The 18179-nt window shown below is 41.8% G+C and overlaps 1 protein-coding gene across 2 annotated transcripts; it reads right to left on the reverse strand.

Annotated features, from left to right (window-relative positions):
• Window positions 1–12: 12 nt before the first annotated feature.
• On the reverse strand, window positions 13–16090 carry PRR13 (proline rich 13). 2 transcript variants are annotated; one of them, XM_060762851.2, is made up of 4 exons: window positions 16008–16090; window positions 7998–8044; window positions 4923–5341; window positions 13–1605 (listed from the first exon to the last, which is right to left on the reverse strand). In XM_060762851.2, exons 2-4 carry the CDS (start codon window positions 8014–8016, stop codon window positions 1567–1569), a joined length of 477 nt encoding a protein of 158 aa, XP_060618834.2. In that variant the 5' UTR covers window positions 8017–8044; window positions 16008–16090; the 3' UTR covers window positions 13–1566. The 2 variants fall into 2 exon arrangements, with proteins under 2 accessions (XP_060618834.2, XP_067320378.1); XM_067464277.1 differs by having other exon boundaries at window positions 15980–16090.
• Window positions 16091–18179: the final 2089 nt, after the last annotated feature.

Here is an 18179-nt window from a genome sequence, read left to right on the forward strand (position 1 = left end):
ATCAACTTCAGCTGAGTATTAATATCAGTATCTTTTACTGAGAGACAAAAAGTACAAGGCAGGTAGAACTGGCCATGCTGCTTCCATTGCCAGAGTGCTGGACGGTGGAGGGAAGAGTATGACATAGGATACACACATTCATACCAAGACATGGTCCCATTTTGATTCAATATCTTTTCCCCAAGGAAAGGAAAGTCACAGAATTTTACTTCTCAGAAGCCTTCCTTCACTATAGTCCATACAGCTCTGATAAAGCATACTGGAGAGCAGGAACATTCGGCTGTCCAGATCATTTTAGCCCACAACTCCCATCAGCCCCAAAGGCACTGTAGGAGCTGTAGTCCAACACAGCTTGCGTAAAACTGTACCCATTCCAGTAGTACATATACTTTTTAATTGGCTGACCATCTTGCTCCTGATAGTCTATAAGTAGATCTGGGTATTATCCAAGCAACCCTTTCCACATAAGAAAGACACCTTGGGGTAAACAGAAAGAACAGGCTTCTTCCTGATGCAATGGCTTGGAGCATGTGATATATAAAATCTGCAAAGAGTGCCTTTATTATCACACTATCCCATTCTAGACACTCTTAACCACCTCAGATCAGATAGTCTTTGCTCCAATCAAATACATCCCCACAAATATAATGCTATAGTTAAACTCACTGAGGGGGGTCTACACTGCCCTATATCCCAGGATCTGATCCAAAATTATCTGCTTTGAACTGGATTATATGAGTCTCCTCTGTCATATAATCTGGGATCATCAGATAATATAGGATCAGATCCTGGGGTGTAGGGCAGTGAGTTACTGACTTGCTCATTTGGTTTTTTCACACTGAAGTAGAAAAACAAAGAAAACAAAGCAACTTTCGTAAGATGCATCCCAAACAAGACATTTCATGAAAGAAAGAAAAAATCAGACTCTAAATTGCATCATGGAAACACTAAATATATGTGTCCTTCAAGGAGTATATAAAGATCATTGCTGATCAAACATATTTTGTCATTTAGCAAAACCTATTGCTGTTGTTTATGCTGAATAAGCAAAAAAGCCTTGTCCAAATGCAGTTCAAACATGAGATCCTCTCTCCTTTAAATAGGGAGAGGGGGGAGTGCAAATAATTTTTAATAGCACTTAGGTTCAGGATCCTGAAATCATAACCTCAGCTTAAAGGGATCATTCTACTGGACCCCAGGAGCTTGCAGCCTTTGGGAAAGCTCAGGTGTGTTGAGGGAAACCTGTATGGCTCTACGATTTGCATTACAGGAGGCTAAAGAGTGCTACTAGGTTTGCAGATGTGCTGTCTTTTTAAGGTGACTGGGATGGCCTCCCACTTAGATTTTTTAAAGATGCAGCAGTGCACTCACACCATCCCTGATCAACCAGCAACCCCAAGCTTTGTAGAAGAGTCCATGGGCCAATGAGATAAGCTTGATATTTGGCTCAACTCTGCAAGGCAGCAAGCAGGTGCTGTTTTTATCCAATGTCAATTCAGTAGATTCAAGTGGGAGGCAGGAAAGGGGGTGCAAGGATAGAATGCAGCTTGGAAATAAGTGTTGGTCTCAGTCGGAGTCACTGCTGCTGGAAGAGGAGGAGGAATGCTGTAAACAAGAGAAAGAAAGAGAGAGAGAGATAGGAAAACTCCATGAGATGTCAATGTTAATATTTCATTGCTGAAATCTAATCAAGCTCTCTTCTCTCCCAGCTCCAGAAAATATCAGGTGACAAAGTTAGCATGATACAATCATCAAAACCCATTTCCTATATTTGCAGATTGGTTATTTATTTTAAAGCAAGATTCTGAAAATATACATGATATTTCAGCATTCCAGAAATTTAACAAAAAGTCATAAAACACAACTTCTCCTCGCCCACCTCAAAAACACTGTAGTATATTCTAAGTGACAGCTGATGGGTCACATTGCTACTACTGGGCTCTAGACACCATTGTCAATTGAACCATCCTCTTCCTGTGACGCCCACTGAGCAAAATCGAGAGGAGGTTTAAGCATATCAAGATCTCAGACCTTTTCTACTCATGCCCCCTTTTTGTCAAGAAACATTTATATGACCCTAGGTATAAAAGTAAAGGTTTCCCATTGACATTAAGTCTAGTCGACTCTGGGGGTTGGTGCTCATCTCCATTTTTAAGCTGAAGAGTTGGCATTGTCCATTGACACCTCCAAGGTCATGTGGCCAGCATGACTGCATGGAGCGCCGTTCCCTTCCCATAGAAATGGTACCTATTGATCTACTCATATTTGCATGTTTTCAGACTGCTCAGTTGGCAGAAGCTGGGGCTAACAGCGAAAGCTCACCCCGCTCCCTGGATTTGAACTGCTGACATTTCGGTCAACAAGTTTAGCAGCTCAGCAGTTTAACCCACTACGCCACCAGGGGCTCTGATCCCAGATGTATAAGTATATAAAATAGGTATACAAATCAAATCAAACATTCACTGATAATAAATCAGCAAGGCGAAACAGACTGATTTACCTTTTGTGGAATACAGCTGAAAATTTACTGCAGAATCCACTGTAAACACTGCATTGTTGTTGCTAAAAGATTTATGCAAATGGATGATGTTCAGAAACCTTTGACTACTGCCAAATTTTTCATGACGCCAACATTGAGCTAAAGGGACCCCATTTGGACTTGGGACCCACAGTTTAAGAAGCAGTGCTTTAAAGTGTAGTATTTTACATATGTACATAATTGCGAACAAAACCAATGAATGCAGAGGAGCTTATCACTGTGCTCCGAACTATATTTGTATAAACTTCCATATCTGGCTTAGAGAATTTAGAAACTAAAATACAATTTGACACAGTAAAATATTGCAAATGAATTGTAAACCAAGCAGATGCCTTCTGCTGATTTCAGACTTTATTAAAATACACTTAACATTTTCTGAATTGTACTTATTTCTCTTCTCTCCTTCTCTCTTTCTACTGCTGTTTTTCTGTTTTCCCCCTTTTGTACCTCTTCTGCCAATACTGTCACTGCCAAGGATCCTTATTGTCACCTTCAGCTCCAATAGAACCACGCAGAGCTAATAACCTAACTTCATAATCCAGTTAGTAACTGAGCTCATCTTGTTATTGTCCTTCTGATACAAAACAAGAGCAATGAGTGGTTTTTTGATCGTATTTTGATCGTATTATGTTTTTTGGACATAATAAGATGTCCATCTTTTGGGGAAAGGAGAGTAAAAAGGAGAAATATGCAAGGGAAAATGACAGGAACAAGAGAAGTAGATAAATACAAGTGAAATTATATTCAAAATAATAGATAATTGGTTAAAATAAATTCCATTTTACAATTTGAGAGTAAGAGGCTGGAGCAAGAAAGTTTACTGGTAACTGCTTTTAACACAGGTCCATCCAAGTGCGGAAACATACACATATACTAAATAAATAAATCTCAGAATGACTGAAATCATAAACTAGATTTTTTTTTCGTGTCAGGAGCGACTTGAGAAACTGCAAGTTGCTTATGGTGTGAGAGAATTGGCCGTCTGCAAGGACACTCCCCAGGAGACGTCCGGATGTTTTACCATCCTGTGGGAGGCTTCGCTCATGTCCCCGTATGAGATGCTGGAGCTCACAAACGGGAGCTCACTGGGCTCCCTGGATTCGAACTGCTGACCTTTCGGTCAGCAGTCCTACCAGCACAAGGGTTTAACCTTAACTAGATAGAAGAAAAGGAACCATTCTTAAGGTATGTTAAAAGGCTGGCTATTTTTATAGGCTGCAGTGAGAGTGCTTTCTCACACTGAATGTGCTAGGAGCATTTTAAAGAAGTTGTTTTAGTGCATAACAATCCTGAAAATCTTGTTCTTGCCCTAATAGACTCACCAGAATAACACAGCTTAACAATGCTTTAAACAGTGTTTGTATTCTAAATGTGATGGCCCAGAATCTAGTATCTACCCCTGGGGACTTCATGATATTAGCTTATTTTATTTTCAAAATAGCTTGTTAATATGTTTTTTTATTTAAAAGAGGGGGATGTTGCACTTCCTCTGACTGCAGAAATGTGCTTGGGGTAAACATAATGGAAATTAGCTGATGAAATATAAATGTAACAGGGCCTTGAGGACCATGAGTTAGCGACACATATGTACAGAAGCAAGACCCCCTAGGCATATCCTTACAGAAAGTGTGGGAGAATGTAGATTAATACTTCCTTTTATTCAACCTTATCATAGGGTCTGCCTATGGCTGGATCTACACTGCCATATAATCCAGTATCCTATTCCAGATTATATGCTCCAAACTGGATTATATGATTCTACACTGCCATACAACCCAATTCAAAGCAGACAGAATCATAGAATAATAGAGTTGGAAGAGACCACGTGGGCCATTTAGCCCAACCCCCTGCCATGTAGGAAAAGCACAATCAAAGCACACCTGACAGATGGCCATCCAGCCTCTGTTTAAAAGCTTCCACCACATTCCAACGCAGAGAGTTCCACTGCTAAACACCTTTAACAGTCAGTAAGTTCTTCCTAACATATTGGATTATATGGTAATGTAGATGGAGCTTAAGCCAATGGTAGCCCGAATTCAACATCATCAAGGAAGCCATTCCTAGGTCACACAGGAACATCTCCTTTTGCTAATAAAGCCTCACCTCACCCTGAGTTTTTCCTTCTCTGATTGTTTATGACTAGTTTCCGGGAATGTGAATGTCTCAATTTGTTTCCCCTCCCTACCCTGAAACTCTGCCTGGCTTCTATGGAAGGCCTCCGTCATTGATACCCTGTGGGCCATCAAGCAAAAGTTGACACTGACAAAACAAGCCATCTTTGCTTAGTCAGTATAGCACTCCTTAGCAGCAACTGAGAGGAGCTCCTGATCCAGGCTTCTGCCACTTCCAATCCATCCCTTCCCTTCCTATCTCTTCTACTAACCTTCCCATGAAGCTTGTGAAGCTTGTGTGGCTTGTGCATCTTCTTGTGGGCCTTCTTCATCTTCTTCCTCATCTTCTTTTCAGCCTTCTTATCCATCACATGGGCTCCCATGGCAACGCCCCCAGGCAGCAAAGGGTTAACCCCCATTCCTCCAGGCATGCCAGGGGCAGGTGGAGGGTAGGGGCCGCCAGGTGGGATAGGGTAACCAGGTTGGTGCCCAGGATAGGGAGGCTGAACGGGGTGCCCTGGTGGATAAGCAGGCTGCCCAGGGATGCCTCCGGGAGGAGCAGGGTAGGAACCAGCAGGGACAGACCCTGGAGGGAAAGCAGGGTTCACGGGAGGAGGGTGTGCGGGGTTGAAGCCGGATGGGTAAGAAGGGTTGGGAGGATAGGCTGCTCCAGGGTAGATGCCTGGCTGGCCTTGAAATTAAAAAAAAGAGAGAGAAACACAAAAGAAAGTGTGATGAGCTGCAAGGCAAGAGGTATCCAATCATTTGGTGATGAATTCCTAAGGCAGATACTGACGTTGCAGTCTAGCTGTACCCGGCAACTTTGCCAGAGTTGGTATTGTTGAAGCCAGGAGAAAAAAAAATTGTTTTACTCCTTGGGCTAAATCCCAGGCCTCCCAAGTACTAATCTTTCAGGCCAATAATGGCAGTATCTAGCCCAGACCTTTCCAAACTATGTGTCATGGCAGGTTAGTGTGTCGGTTGTGTCACACAAATGTAATGAGAAACATCTGAGTCTGTGTGAAATAAGGAATAAATAAGGAATAAACTATAAAACCATTATTGTTTTAATGGTTTTATATGGATTTTTATTATGTTATATTAAACATTTTAAATTGATATTTATATATGTATGTTGTGGCATAAAATCATTGTCAATCTGTACGCCACTTTGAGTCGCCTTCGGGCTGAGAAAGGAGGGATAAAAATGCTGTAAATAAATAAATAAATCCTGTGTGTGTGTGTGTGTGCATGCATACATATGAAATGTGTTCATGGGATATGTTGGGTCTTCGTACATTTTGTTATTACAATTTAGGGATATCTTCTTATCAAGTTTGAAAGCTGCAGGAAATATCTCCCCCTTCTCCGTCATGACTGAAGAATGTGCATGGCCCAGAGTAGCCACCATACAGTCCATTGGACACCTTCACCTGGAACTAGGTTGCCTGAAGTGATTTGGTTGCCAGCCAAGAGACACTTGCTAAAGCGATTATTCTTTGGGCAAAAAAGAGCTCCTGTCTGAATTACCACCATGATTTCTGTGTCCCAAAGACAAGAGGTTCAATTTCTTTAATATCTCTTAAGGTGGCGATTTGAATGGCATCAGGCATGTAGCCGGGGGGGGGGGGGGGGCCTCGGGGGGCTTCAGCCCCCCCCCCCCGAAATTTTCATGGTGGTTCACGAAAAGGCCTTATTGGTGCATTATTTAAACTGTTATGTTTATTCATATCATGATCTGATCACCATACTCAATATATCCCATATGCATGGGGGTATTAGGGTAATGATACAAAAGGTTTGCTAGGGTAGACCCTCTTTCACTCAGACTCAGCCCCCCCCCGAAACTCAGCCCCCCCTGAAGCCGCCCCTGAAAAAAAATTCAGCCCCCCCCCCACCCCGAAACGAAATCCTGGCTACGGGCCTGAATGGCATCAAAAAAGAGAAGGCAGACAGAAGGTTTTGTGTGTGTGTGTATGCACATCTCTAGTAGCAAGCTCAGAATGAGCCACCTGTGATGCATCGGTGCAGTCAATGCACTCTGCTGAGTCACTGAGGAAAGCATCTTGCATGCAGCGAAAACCACGCACGTGGGCAGTTCTTCCAAAACAACCTGAGGCAAGCCAGTTCCTTCCCAGAAAGCAATATAACCAAGCTCACTGTAATCAATCCACTGTTTGGAAATATTATTTTTAAGACTGTAAGGAATTCTGGAAGTTACATTCCACAATTCTTTCAAGGTCTATACCAACTGTCTGTGGTTGCCTCTGTATAGGATTACTGTCGCAAAACACTTGCTATTGTCATCCGGATAAATTTTAATGCTAGTAAGATGTATTGGCATCAAATATATATTGGTGATTATCTTGTCTCTTTCTAAAAATTTACGAACCCACACGATCTCTTCGATTTTCCAGAGAGGCTCTTCTCTCGTTCCCGCCCGTATCACAAGTGCAACTTGCGGAGACAAGAGAGAGGGCCTTCTCTGTGGTGGCCCCTCGGCTCTGGAACTCACTCCCCAGAGATATTAGGCAAGCCGCTACACTGGCAATCTTCAGGAGGAATCTGAAAACCTGGCTATTCCAATGTGCCTTTAGTGATTGAATGTAAGATACTCCCTGACCATTTTTTATTTTTTTTTACAAAATGACCTCAATAGCACTTTATTTTATGGTTCGTGCAATTAAATCCCTCCTCATCCTGGATCCTCCGCCTGATGTTTGACATTGTCCTATCTCCCAGTGTTTTAAAATTTTATCCCGAATTTGGTCCTGCCCTGCAAAACATTTTTTTGTTTTAATGTCCCATTTTATATTGTTGTGTTGCTTATTATATTGTTTTGTATTTCATACATTTTATTTTTTGGTTTATTATGTTTTGTGTTATATTGTTGTGTATTGTACTGATGGGTGTAGCCTTCATGTAAGCCGCACCGAGTCCCTTTGGGGGAGATGGAGCGGGGTATAAATAAAGTTTTATTATTTTATTATTATTATATAAAAAGCACATGCACCCTTTTTTTGCTTTTGCTTCCAGTTAATATCTCAATTATGCCTGGGGCTCAAAGATAGCTGACATAACCCTGAGTAACCTTTATGCTGTTTCATAAATGGTATGGAGAAGGAGCCAGAAGTAACAACCATGATGTTGTTACCTATCAGGATGGAAGGGCATAGGCCACACATTCCCTATGATGAAGTAGCCTAAAGCGATGTCCCCTAAGGTTTGGTCCTGATGTTTTAGATGTCATCTTCCAAAATCCTTGTCAGAAATTCTGAGTGTTGAAGCTCCAAGATTAAGCTGACCAAGAATAGAGAAATCCCACAAGACCCGTTGTCCCCTTTTACCTGCATTGGGATCCCACATGGTCCTACAGAAGAGAAGTCTCTGTCACCTGCTGGGGAAAAGGTTCTGTTAGATCAGCAGAGTAATAGTAGAGGGCCACCAATACGGCATAACTCAATACAGATGGAATCAAGTTTTCTATTCAGATCAGAATCAACACCATTAGGTCAAATTGCACAAGACAGGCCAAATATGATTTTTAAAATGCTACGTTCTTTCATGGAATAGTTTTGGAACAAGGGGAACAGAAAGACGCCATATTGAAGGTCAGAGCTGGGAGGAGAAAAGTGCAGACAGGAAAGCGGGGGAAGTTTGAGTGTGTGTTTACTTTAATCTGACTCTGATGCGCTATAAAACCCATGATGCAGATTGTCTGGTGTGGCCCACCTGATAGTGTTTATTTTCTGCAGAGTAAACTATTGCATTTTAATCTCCTCATTTCTAGTGTCTGATTGGGAATAAGAGACTAGATATTTGGAAACTGAGCCTCAACACTATTGCTGTTTCCAATACTGCAAATAAAGATAAGATGACTTGTTGTTGTTCATTCGTTCAGTCATTTCCGACTCTTCGTGACCTCATGGACCAGTCCACGCCAGAGCTCCCTGTCGGTCGTCACCACCCCCAGTTCCTTCAAGGTCAAGCCAGTCACTTCAAGGATCCCATCCATCCATCTTGCCCTTGATCGGCCCCTCTTCCTTTTTCCTTCCATTTTCCCCAGCATAATTGTCTTCTCTAAGCTTTCCTTTCTTCTCATGATGTGGCCAAAGTACTTCATCTTTGCCTCTACTATCCTTCCCTCCAATGAGCAGTCAGGCTTTATTTCTTGAAGTATGGACTGGTTGGATCTTCTCGCTATCCATTTATCTTTTTATATTTTTCAAAAACTTTATTTTATAGTCAACACTGTCATTATTGTGTTAAAATATTCCAATATTAGAGTGAGCCTTTAGATGATTTATATCATTTAATGTATAGAATGTTTACATTTGAAATTGTTTTAAAGTAATATGTTAGAATGGCTTGTATTTAATGTTTTGGGCTGCCTTTTTGTATTTCAGAATGTTTTTAGCTCTATTGTTTTAATGTAGAATGTGGGTTGGTTTTGGTCCCTTGTGGGGGAAAGAACACCAAGATATAAAAGAAATAAATAAGCCTATTTTCCATGTGGTTGGCCACAGTGTCTAACAAATGATTTTGCTATAAAATAATGCATTCAACTGAAAAAAATCCAAAGTAACATTCCACAGTATAGGCTTTTCAAACACTTTAAACCATATTAAAGCACTGAAAGCAGAACTTGAGGCAGAGGATAAGATCTGAAATCAGTATCAGCCAGTGTTAGGACCAGCAGGAATCCACAAGACCTGTCAGGTAGAAGCAGATAAGCCAAACAAATCCTTTTTGTAAACATGATAGAATGACCATGAAGCAGAGGGTTTTGATATTACTAGGAAGGATGCATGGATTACGCACTATTGGTGTAAGTCAGTGGTTCTCAATCTTTGGTCCTCCAGGTGTTTCGGAGTTCAAATCCCAAAAATCCCAGCCATCTTACTAGATGTTAGGAATTGTGGGAACTGAAGTCCAAAACTGACACCAAATTTGGACACAATACATGTATCAGTAGTGTGACCAATGAGTGACCATCACTCATAAAAACACAGTTTCTCATATTCTGACTTAAAAGCCCAAAAAAAGCAAAAAGATGCTACAGCGCATGAGCAAAAACAACTTTCCCTGGCAAACAAAACACACAATAGCATATCCACACTTGCTTCCAGACTACAGCTCCCAGCATCACCTAGGCCAGGCCCTTTAGGAGAGAAGGATGACCCAAATGTACTGCTTCCAAACTGCAAGCTTTCTTCTACTTGGATTTCTTTGAGAGCATCCCAATTCCTGCATATTTCCAATTTCCTATTCCTGGACTGCAACTCCCAGCAATCCTCCAGATAGATAGATTAGATGGAGATAGATAGGTAGGTAGATCAATTGATCAGGTAGACTGCTAGGAATTGCAGTGCAAGAATAGGTAGAGAAGGAAGAAAAGGGAGAAAAGTGAAGGGAAAGAAAAGGGGGGAAGGAAAGGAAAAGAAAGAGAAGGAGAGAAGGAAAGAAAAAAGGGAAGGAAGGAAAGAGAGAGGGAAGGAAGGAGAGAGAGAGAGAAAGAAAGAAAGAAAGAAAGAAAGAAAGAAAGAAAGAAAGGAGAGAAAGAGGAAGTTTGGCCACAGCAACGTGTGGCGGGCACAGCTAGTTGTTAATAATAAAACTCATGTGTTTTGAAACATAACTATTGTACTTAGACGTCTCTCCTCCCCATATTATAGACAGGACATCTAATATCCAATGGCATCCCATCCAACCAAACTAGTTTTACTAAGATTTTGTGGTGAGCACTTCCTTGTGTCACTATGATATCTTTCCTTGTTCCAAGTCAAAAGCAGTTGTTCTGCTGCTGCAGCTAAAAGCATGGCTTCTCTTACAGTATGATATCTCAGTCTGACACTTACATAAGGTACAACCAGAACAGTTTTACGACAAGAAGGGGAAGACATGCTTATTTAGGTCTACAAGAACTAAGGAAGGTCTGCCCAGCCAACATAAATGGTTTGAATTAAATACTGCAATAAGTACACTTAAGCAAAGAGAAGAGGAACCAACAATGAAAGAGAAAAGGACTGAGTATGAAAGAAAAACCCTGAAAAAAACACAAACCATCAGGTAGCAAGAGAAATTGGACAGGACTTGCAGGATAGAGGAACTTGAAGATTCAGCTTGGGAATTGTTAGAGGGCTCCTAGTCACCACCATCTCAAATGATGGAACAAACCAAATTATTTGCATTAATTTGCAATCCTATGAACCCTTTCCTTGGGGTGCAGCTGTGTTAGTCTGATGCAAAATAGTCTGGTGACACTTTTATGACAAACTGCTACAATGTAATTTAATATAAGATTTTATATACTCCAACCCATTTATTTTATTGAAGTATTGGTGTAAAATAAGAATTAAAGATCCAATTGCAGGCTGATCTGTTGGAGTGATCCTGATCTGCTCCATTTTGCCAACAGCTGACTTGGTCTGAATTATTTGATTATTGTTTCCCCTGTCAATTGTGTTATGCTAGAAATGGCATAAGAACAACATTATGTGCCCAGGGCAAACAACCAGATGTTATGGCTACATACAAGTCCCAGGCCCTGAGAACTTCCTAACAAAGAGCAAACAATCTCTGGCTACATTGTGCACTGCTCACACAGTCATCAGATAAGGATTACCATACATGCATTAGATAGTGCTCATGAGGACTGTGTTTTTGTCTGCTTAACCCTGAAGTGTTAGAAAACACTGACATTTAGAATAAACTTTGTGTCAATCAGTGATATGAGTAGGCTGGACTGAAATTAATGCTGGCGATTGGTAGTCCCTTTAGCCAAAGTTATTATTTGTTGTCCGTTTGCTTTTCTGCTCAGTTTCAGGGCTCATTCCAGCTCCGCGTTTCACTTTAGAAGTACAGGAGGGTATTTCAGTCCTACCCAACAGCAAAAAAACTTTTAAAAATCATGTCAGAAGCGAATTGAGAATAAACTTCAAGTCGCTTCTGGTGTGCGAGAATTAGCCGTCTGCAAGGACATTGCCCAGGGGATGCCCGGATGTGTTACCATCCTATGGGAGGCTTCTCTCATGTCTCCACAGGGGAAGCTGGGGATGACAGACAGGAGCTCACCCCGTCTTGTGGAATCGAACCACCGACTTTCAAGTCAACAGTTCATCCGGCACAAAGGTTTAACCCACTGCAGCTCTTTAGCAAAAAAAAAAAAATCAGCATTAGATACTTGCGGTCCTTCAGACTGTTGGCAAAACTGGCTAGGACTCAGGGGAACATCCCATCTTGAGTAGTCTACAATCTGGAAAGTTTCAAATTGCTCACCTTTGATTAAAATCAGGAGTAGGCAAAGTATTGCCCTCCAGATGTTACTGGCTAGCAGCTGAAAATATCTGCAGAGCCACATCTATATAAATAAAAATGTAATGTTTGTTTGTGGCATTAACATAACTCAAAAACCACTGGACGAACTGAGACCAAATTTGGACAAAATACACCTATCTGGCCAATGAGTGACCATCACTCTTAAAAACACAGCGGAAGGGACTTAAAAAGTCAAAAAATAAAAAATACATTACAACGTATGCGCAAAACCACACATATATGCAAACACACATATACATAAATATATACACACACATATACACACACAAAACACATATACACAGATTGGGCCACAGCAATGCGTGGTAGGGGATGGCTAGTTTAAAATAAAGGAGAAGTAGGGAAATTGAGCAATCAGAGATATCAACCAAATAGCGCCAGAGAGGAAGAAAAGCAACTTGGTAACTGATAAGATACCTTAATAGCAGATAACTCCCATGGCACTGTGGTTATTTCAGATACTGCATAATAATAAACACTTGTTCGCATGAGTGGCCCTCAGTTCTGTTTCTGCTGCACTCTGGTAAATAGTTTATGTTCCAGTTTTAGGAGCAAGGACCCAAGTCTGAGAGACCATCAGCCATGGCCATCTAAATTAGGAGCACATCTGGAAGGCTGCACTTTGCCCATCACTAATGTATAGAGTCATTAAGCAAGACGCTATGTCAAACCTAGTTGCCTGCTTGTTAAAATGAAACCATTAATAGTTGAGAGTAAGAAATTAATGAATCATTGTTTTACCAACAGCAACCTTAAGGTACAGGCCAGGCCATCTGAATTAATTTCAAGAAGATGGAGTGATGCATCAGAATCTCAAAAGTAACTACATAACAACATGACCTAATTATTAACTTTATTAACTTTATTTATACCCCCGCAGAATCTCCCGTAGGACTCAATGCGGCTTACAAAGGCCGAGGCCGTCAACAATCAACAACATACAATACACAATAAACTCAAAAGCAAATAATAAACATCAAGCAAAACAATAAAACAGTAAAACGATGACACCGTGACACAATTAAAACCAAAGGCCGGGCCAAATGTAATGGACAAAAATTAAAAGGCTGAACTTGACAGGTAATATGTAGAGGTATATGGAGGTAGGTGCAATGTGCAGATAATCCTGAGTCTCTAGCAAAGTGCAATTGGGACTTGAAACCAGGAGTTTCCTATTCTGGAAAGGCACACTGAAACAGCCAGGTCTTCAGGCTCTTCCTAAAGACAGCCAACGTTGGGGCTTGTCTGATGTCTTTGGGGAGAGAGTTCCCGAGTCGGGGGGCTACCACAGAGAAGGCCCTGTCCCTCATTCCCACCAAACGCGCCTGCGACGCAGGTGGGATCGAGAGCAGAGCCTCTCCAGATGATTGAAGGGAACGTGCGGGTTCGTAAACGGAGATGCGGTCATGCAGGTAGGCAGGTCCCAAACCGTTTAGGGCTTTGTAAGTGAGCACCTGCACCTTGAATTGGGATCGGAAAATGAACGGCAGCAGTAATACTACTGTAATACTACTGTAGTAATACTACTGTAGTGCAAATAGCACTAGTAGTACAGTAATACTACTGTAGTGCAAATAGCAATCAAGCTATAATCCAACCATCCAATATATAAGACAACAAGCTGGATTCAAATCCTAGATCCATAACTGAGCTGTCAGAAAATGCCTTTTATATTCAGAGTTCAATTTTCCCATCTGTACAATAGGAACAATTAAGATTGGCCCTCCGATCTCCCAAAATGTGTGGAATTAAGCAACAAATCTTGCTGGAACATTCACTTTTTCCATCTTTATTCCAGACAAACGCATCCTTCAGCATAGAACACTTGACCAGCACCTGTACTCTCAGTCTCTCTTAGTTTATCTGCTTATCTAACATATTCAAACACTCTGAGAAAAGTCTGGACATTGAAGAAAAGTAACAGCAGCAAATTAAACCCATTTGAATGTGGGGCTGGAGAAGAGTTCTGCAGATATGGTGGACTGCTAAGAAGTCCCATAAATGGGTGCCCAAGAGCATATCAATGGGTGCCCATATCTCAATCTCTTCGAGGTTGAGATATGCTCTTGGGCACCATAAATGGGTGCCCAAGAGCATATCTCAACCTCGAAGAGAACTCAAGGCGGCTTTACATATAGGCAACTATTCAATGCTTTAAAACATACAAATAATATAAACATTTAAATTATGAATATAAACTAATGCACATCAAAACATTTAGAAAACATTTTATTCACTGTTGAAAACCATACCATCGACAATCATTAATCTGGGGCCATTCCAGTAGTCATTGCACATAATCTGTATCTATTATTACATTACAATTATTCTCCGAAGGCTTGATCTCAAAGCCACATTTTCACTTTCCTTCTGAAGGCCAGGAGGGAGGGGGCTGATCTAATGTTGCTGGGGAGTTCCACAGCCAAGGAGCCACCACGGAGAAGGCCCTGTCCCCACCAGTCGCACCTGCAAAGGAGGCAGGATTGAGAGCAGGGCCTCCCCAGAAGAGTTCAATACTGAATGCTCCCTAGAAACTAAGGCCCCTTCCACACCGCTGAATAAAATCCCACATTTTCTGCTTTGGACTGGGATACATGGAAGGGTGGACTCAGAGAATCCAGTTCAAAACAGATATTGGGGATTGTCTACTTTGATATTCTGAGTTATACGGCTGTATGAAAGGGCCCTGAGTCCACAGTGCCATATATTCCAGTTCAAAGCAGATATTATGGGATTGTCTACCTTGATATTCTGGGTTATATGGCTGTGTGGAAGAGCCCCAAGACAACTAAACTGAAGCTGTCATATTTTAGCCCTGTCATGACATGGAGCCCCCAATGGCACAGAGGGTTCAACCCCTGTGCTGGTAGGATTGAAGACCAACAGGTCGCAGGTCCGAATCTGGGGAGAGAGCATATGAGCTCCCTCTATCAGCTCCAGCTCCTCTTGCGGGGACACAAGAGAAGCCTCCCACAAGAATGATAAAACATCAAAACATCAGGGTGTCCCCTGGGCAACGTCCTTGCAGACGGCCAATTCTCTCACACCAGAAGCGACTTGCAGTTTCTCAAGTAGCTCCTGACACGACCAAAAAAAAGGGGGGGGGGACATGGCTCACCAGAAAATAAGACAATACTGACTGGTAAGTTAGAAGTCAGATGGAAAATAAGATCACACTACAGATGGATAGGTTCACTTATGGAAGCCAAAGCCTTGAGTCAGTGAGAGCGACTGTTCAGTGCTACTGGAAGACTCTCACCCATAGGTTCACTATAAGCCAAAGTTTACTTAAAAGCAATCGACAACAAAAAGGGCCACACTTTAATAACACTATGTAACAACATTTGATTTTTACCCCTGTTCCTGATTTCATAGAATCATAGAATTGGAAGAGACCTCATGGGCTATCCAGTCCAACCCCCTGCCGAGAAGCAGGAAAATCACATTCAAAGCATCCCCAACAGATGGCCATCCAGCTACTGTTTAAAAGCCTCCAAAGAAGGAGCCTCCACCACACCAAATATTAATTCCTGTTTAATTGTGCGGTACTTACTTTGAAAGTAGTTGTTATACTCCAGAAACTTTGTTTTTGTGGCTGCCACAAACTATGTTCAATTGGTTAGGACTCGATGAAATAGTCATTGAAAAGCTATAGCAAAAATGTGCGGCAGGATGTCCACCATAAACAAAGTTTTTGCATTTAAATAAACTTTCCTCATGTTTTTATGATAGAGTCAATTAGGAAATGACATTTATAACCCAGAGACAAAAATCGTGTTACAAGCCAGGCAGTGCAGGGAGACACTGCGTCTTCAACACAGAAACAGGATATTTGATGGTGATGATTATGATACTCATTGATATTCCCTCCTTTCTCCATACAGGAGGGCTCAAGGAGGCTAACAACATGTTTTCAACTATACAAATGAAAAACAATACAAAAGCCAGAGTTTATATACGTCTGATTAAAAGTGTATACTGTAATACATACAATTACACCTGATCACAAGAGCACCCACCTGCCTCCCTTCAGCCCTTTCTGTTCCTGCTTCTTCACTCTCTGCAACTCTGAAGCCTCCACTTCCTGGAACCTGATTCTATCTCCACCTCTTTCATTCCCATTGGCTTGCGGCTCTCAACGCCCTCTTCCTATAGGCTAAGGAAGATGTCCATCAACAGTTATGCTTCAAAGAGCTGAGAAATGGGGTGTGTGTAAAGGAGACGTCATAGATTTTGTGTTGATAAATACAGACTGAGACTTTGGTTAAGACAGAAGTTAAGCTGTATCAACACTGCAAAAATTAAATTGCCATGGTTCAATGCTATGGGATTTATAGTTTTACAGGGTTTTAGCCTTCTCTGATCAAAAGTTTTGGGGCCTCCTCAAACTACAACACCCAGGACTCCATAGCATTGAGCTATGGAAGTTAAGTTGGTATCAAGTTGTGTTAATTCCACGATGTAGATGCACCCCTAAACTTTTATGGGTGGTTGGGTTTTGTAGATGTTTCTCAAGCTTCAGAACTACACTTTTGGAAAGCAGGGCCATTTAAGGCCATTTAGTGAGCTCCCGCTGTTAGCCCCAGCTTCTGCCAACCTAGCAGTTCAAAAACATGCAAATGTGAGTAGCTTAATAGGTACTGCTTCTGCAGAAAGGTAACAGCACTCCATGTAGCAGTTCAAAAACATGTAAATGTGAGTAGCTCAATAGGTACTTCTTCTGTGGAAAGGTAACAGTGCTCCATGTATCCATGCTGGCCACATGACCTTGGAGGTGTCTATGGACAACGCTGGCTCTTTGGTCCAGAAATGGAGATGAGCATCACCCGCTAGAGTCGGATACAACTAGACTTAATGTCAGGGGAAACTTTTACCTTTTTAAAAGCTAGCTTCAAACTGCAGCAATCAGGCAATAAACTCCACAAAAGGACTTGAAAGAAATTCTTTCATGAGCATCACTGGTCTGTTATATAATCACCATCTGGGCTACAAACCCATTCTAGGACTTTATATGTAATCATCTACACAACCAAACCACTTTCTTCAATATCGGTTTGGAACTGCATTAATAGAGAAATAAAGCAATACTGTTGTGTATTGTCGAAGGCTTTCATGGCTGGACTCACTGGGTTGTTGTAGGTTTTTTCGGGCTATATGGCCATGTTCTAGAGGTATTCTCTCCTGACGTTTTGCCTGCATCTATGGCAAGCATCCTCAGAGGATGCTTGCCATAGATGCAGGCGAAATGTCAGGAGAGAATGCCTCTAGAACATGGCCATATAGCCCGAAAAAACCTACAGCAACCCAATATTATTGTGTGTTGAAGTAGGGATTTGCAGCAGGTGTGTCGTTTCTCCTGAACAGGCTGACTGGCTTATTATGAAAACAAAGTCCATATCAAAAGGCGGAGCTGATGAACAAAGGGACACGGTATTTATTTAGTACACTAGCAGAGTTTGCATTGGAACAAGCGAAACCAGAGGGAGAGAGAGAGAAATAGGAGTGCCACCAAGAATTAAAAGAAGTTGAACGACTGCATGCCTGTTCTACAAGGTTGACTTCAAAAACCAACAATGTTTTGGAAGAAATGCAGAACCATTTATCTGAAATCAGTCCTGCTTAAATCTGACAAATTGTGTGGGTTCAACATGATATAGCAGGATAGTGATAAAAAAGAATGGATGACATCTCTGACCGAGCACAGGCTAAAGACACTATTAGGGCTTACTCCACGGCTCGGCGGGCAGCCGAGAAAACCTTCTCGACTGCCCACATAGTGTCTGCAGCCAATAGGCCATCAGAGTTGTTCTGGGTTGTTGGGGACACCCTCCACCCACCTGAGGTGAAGGACATCCCTGATGACACGGCAACTCGGTGCAGCGATTTCACGCACTATTTTGCAGGCAAAGTCGCTCGGATACGTCTCGAGCTGGACTCCAATTTAAATGCAATGCCAAATGAGGTAACCGAGGCTCCCGTCTGTCCGATCTTATGGGATTCTTTTTGTCTTATTTTGCCTGATGACATTGACGGGATCCTGGGGGCTGTGAGGGCAACCACTTGTGCTCTGGACCCTTGCCCTTCCTGGCTAGTTAAATTGGCAAAGGGTGGGTTGTTGGACTGGTTTATCTCCATCATCAATGCATCATTGGGATGGGAAATTCCCATCCTGCCTTAAGCAGACAGTGGTA

The sequence above is a fragment of the Anolis sagrei genome, chromosome 2 (genome assembly GCF_037176765.1).
Source record: "Anolis sagrei isolate rAnoSag1 chromosome 2, rAnoSag1.mat, whole genome shotgun sequence".
Classification (NCBI taxonomy): Eukaryota; Metazoa; Chordata; class Lepidosauria; order Squamata; family Dactyloidae; genus Anolis; species Anolis sagrei.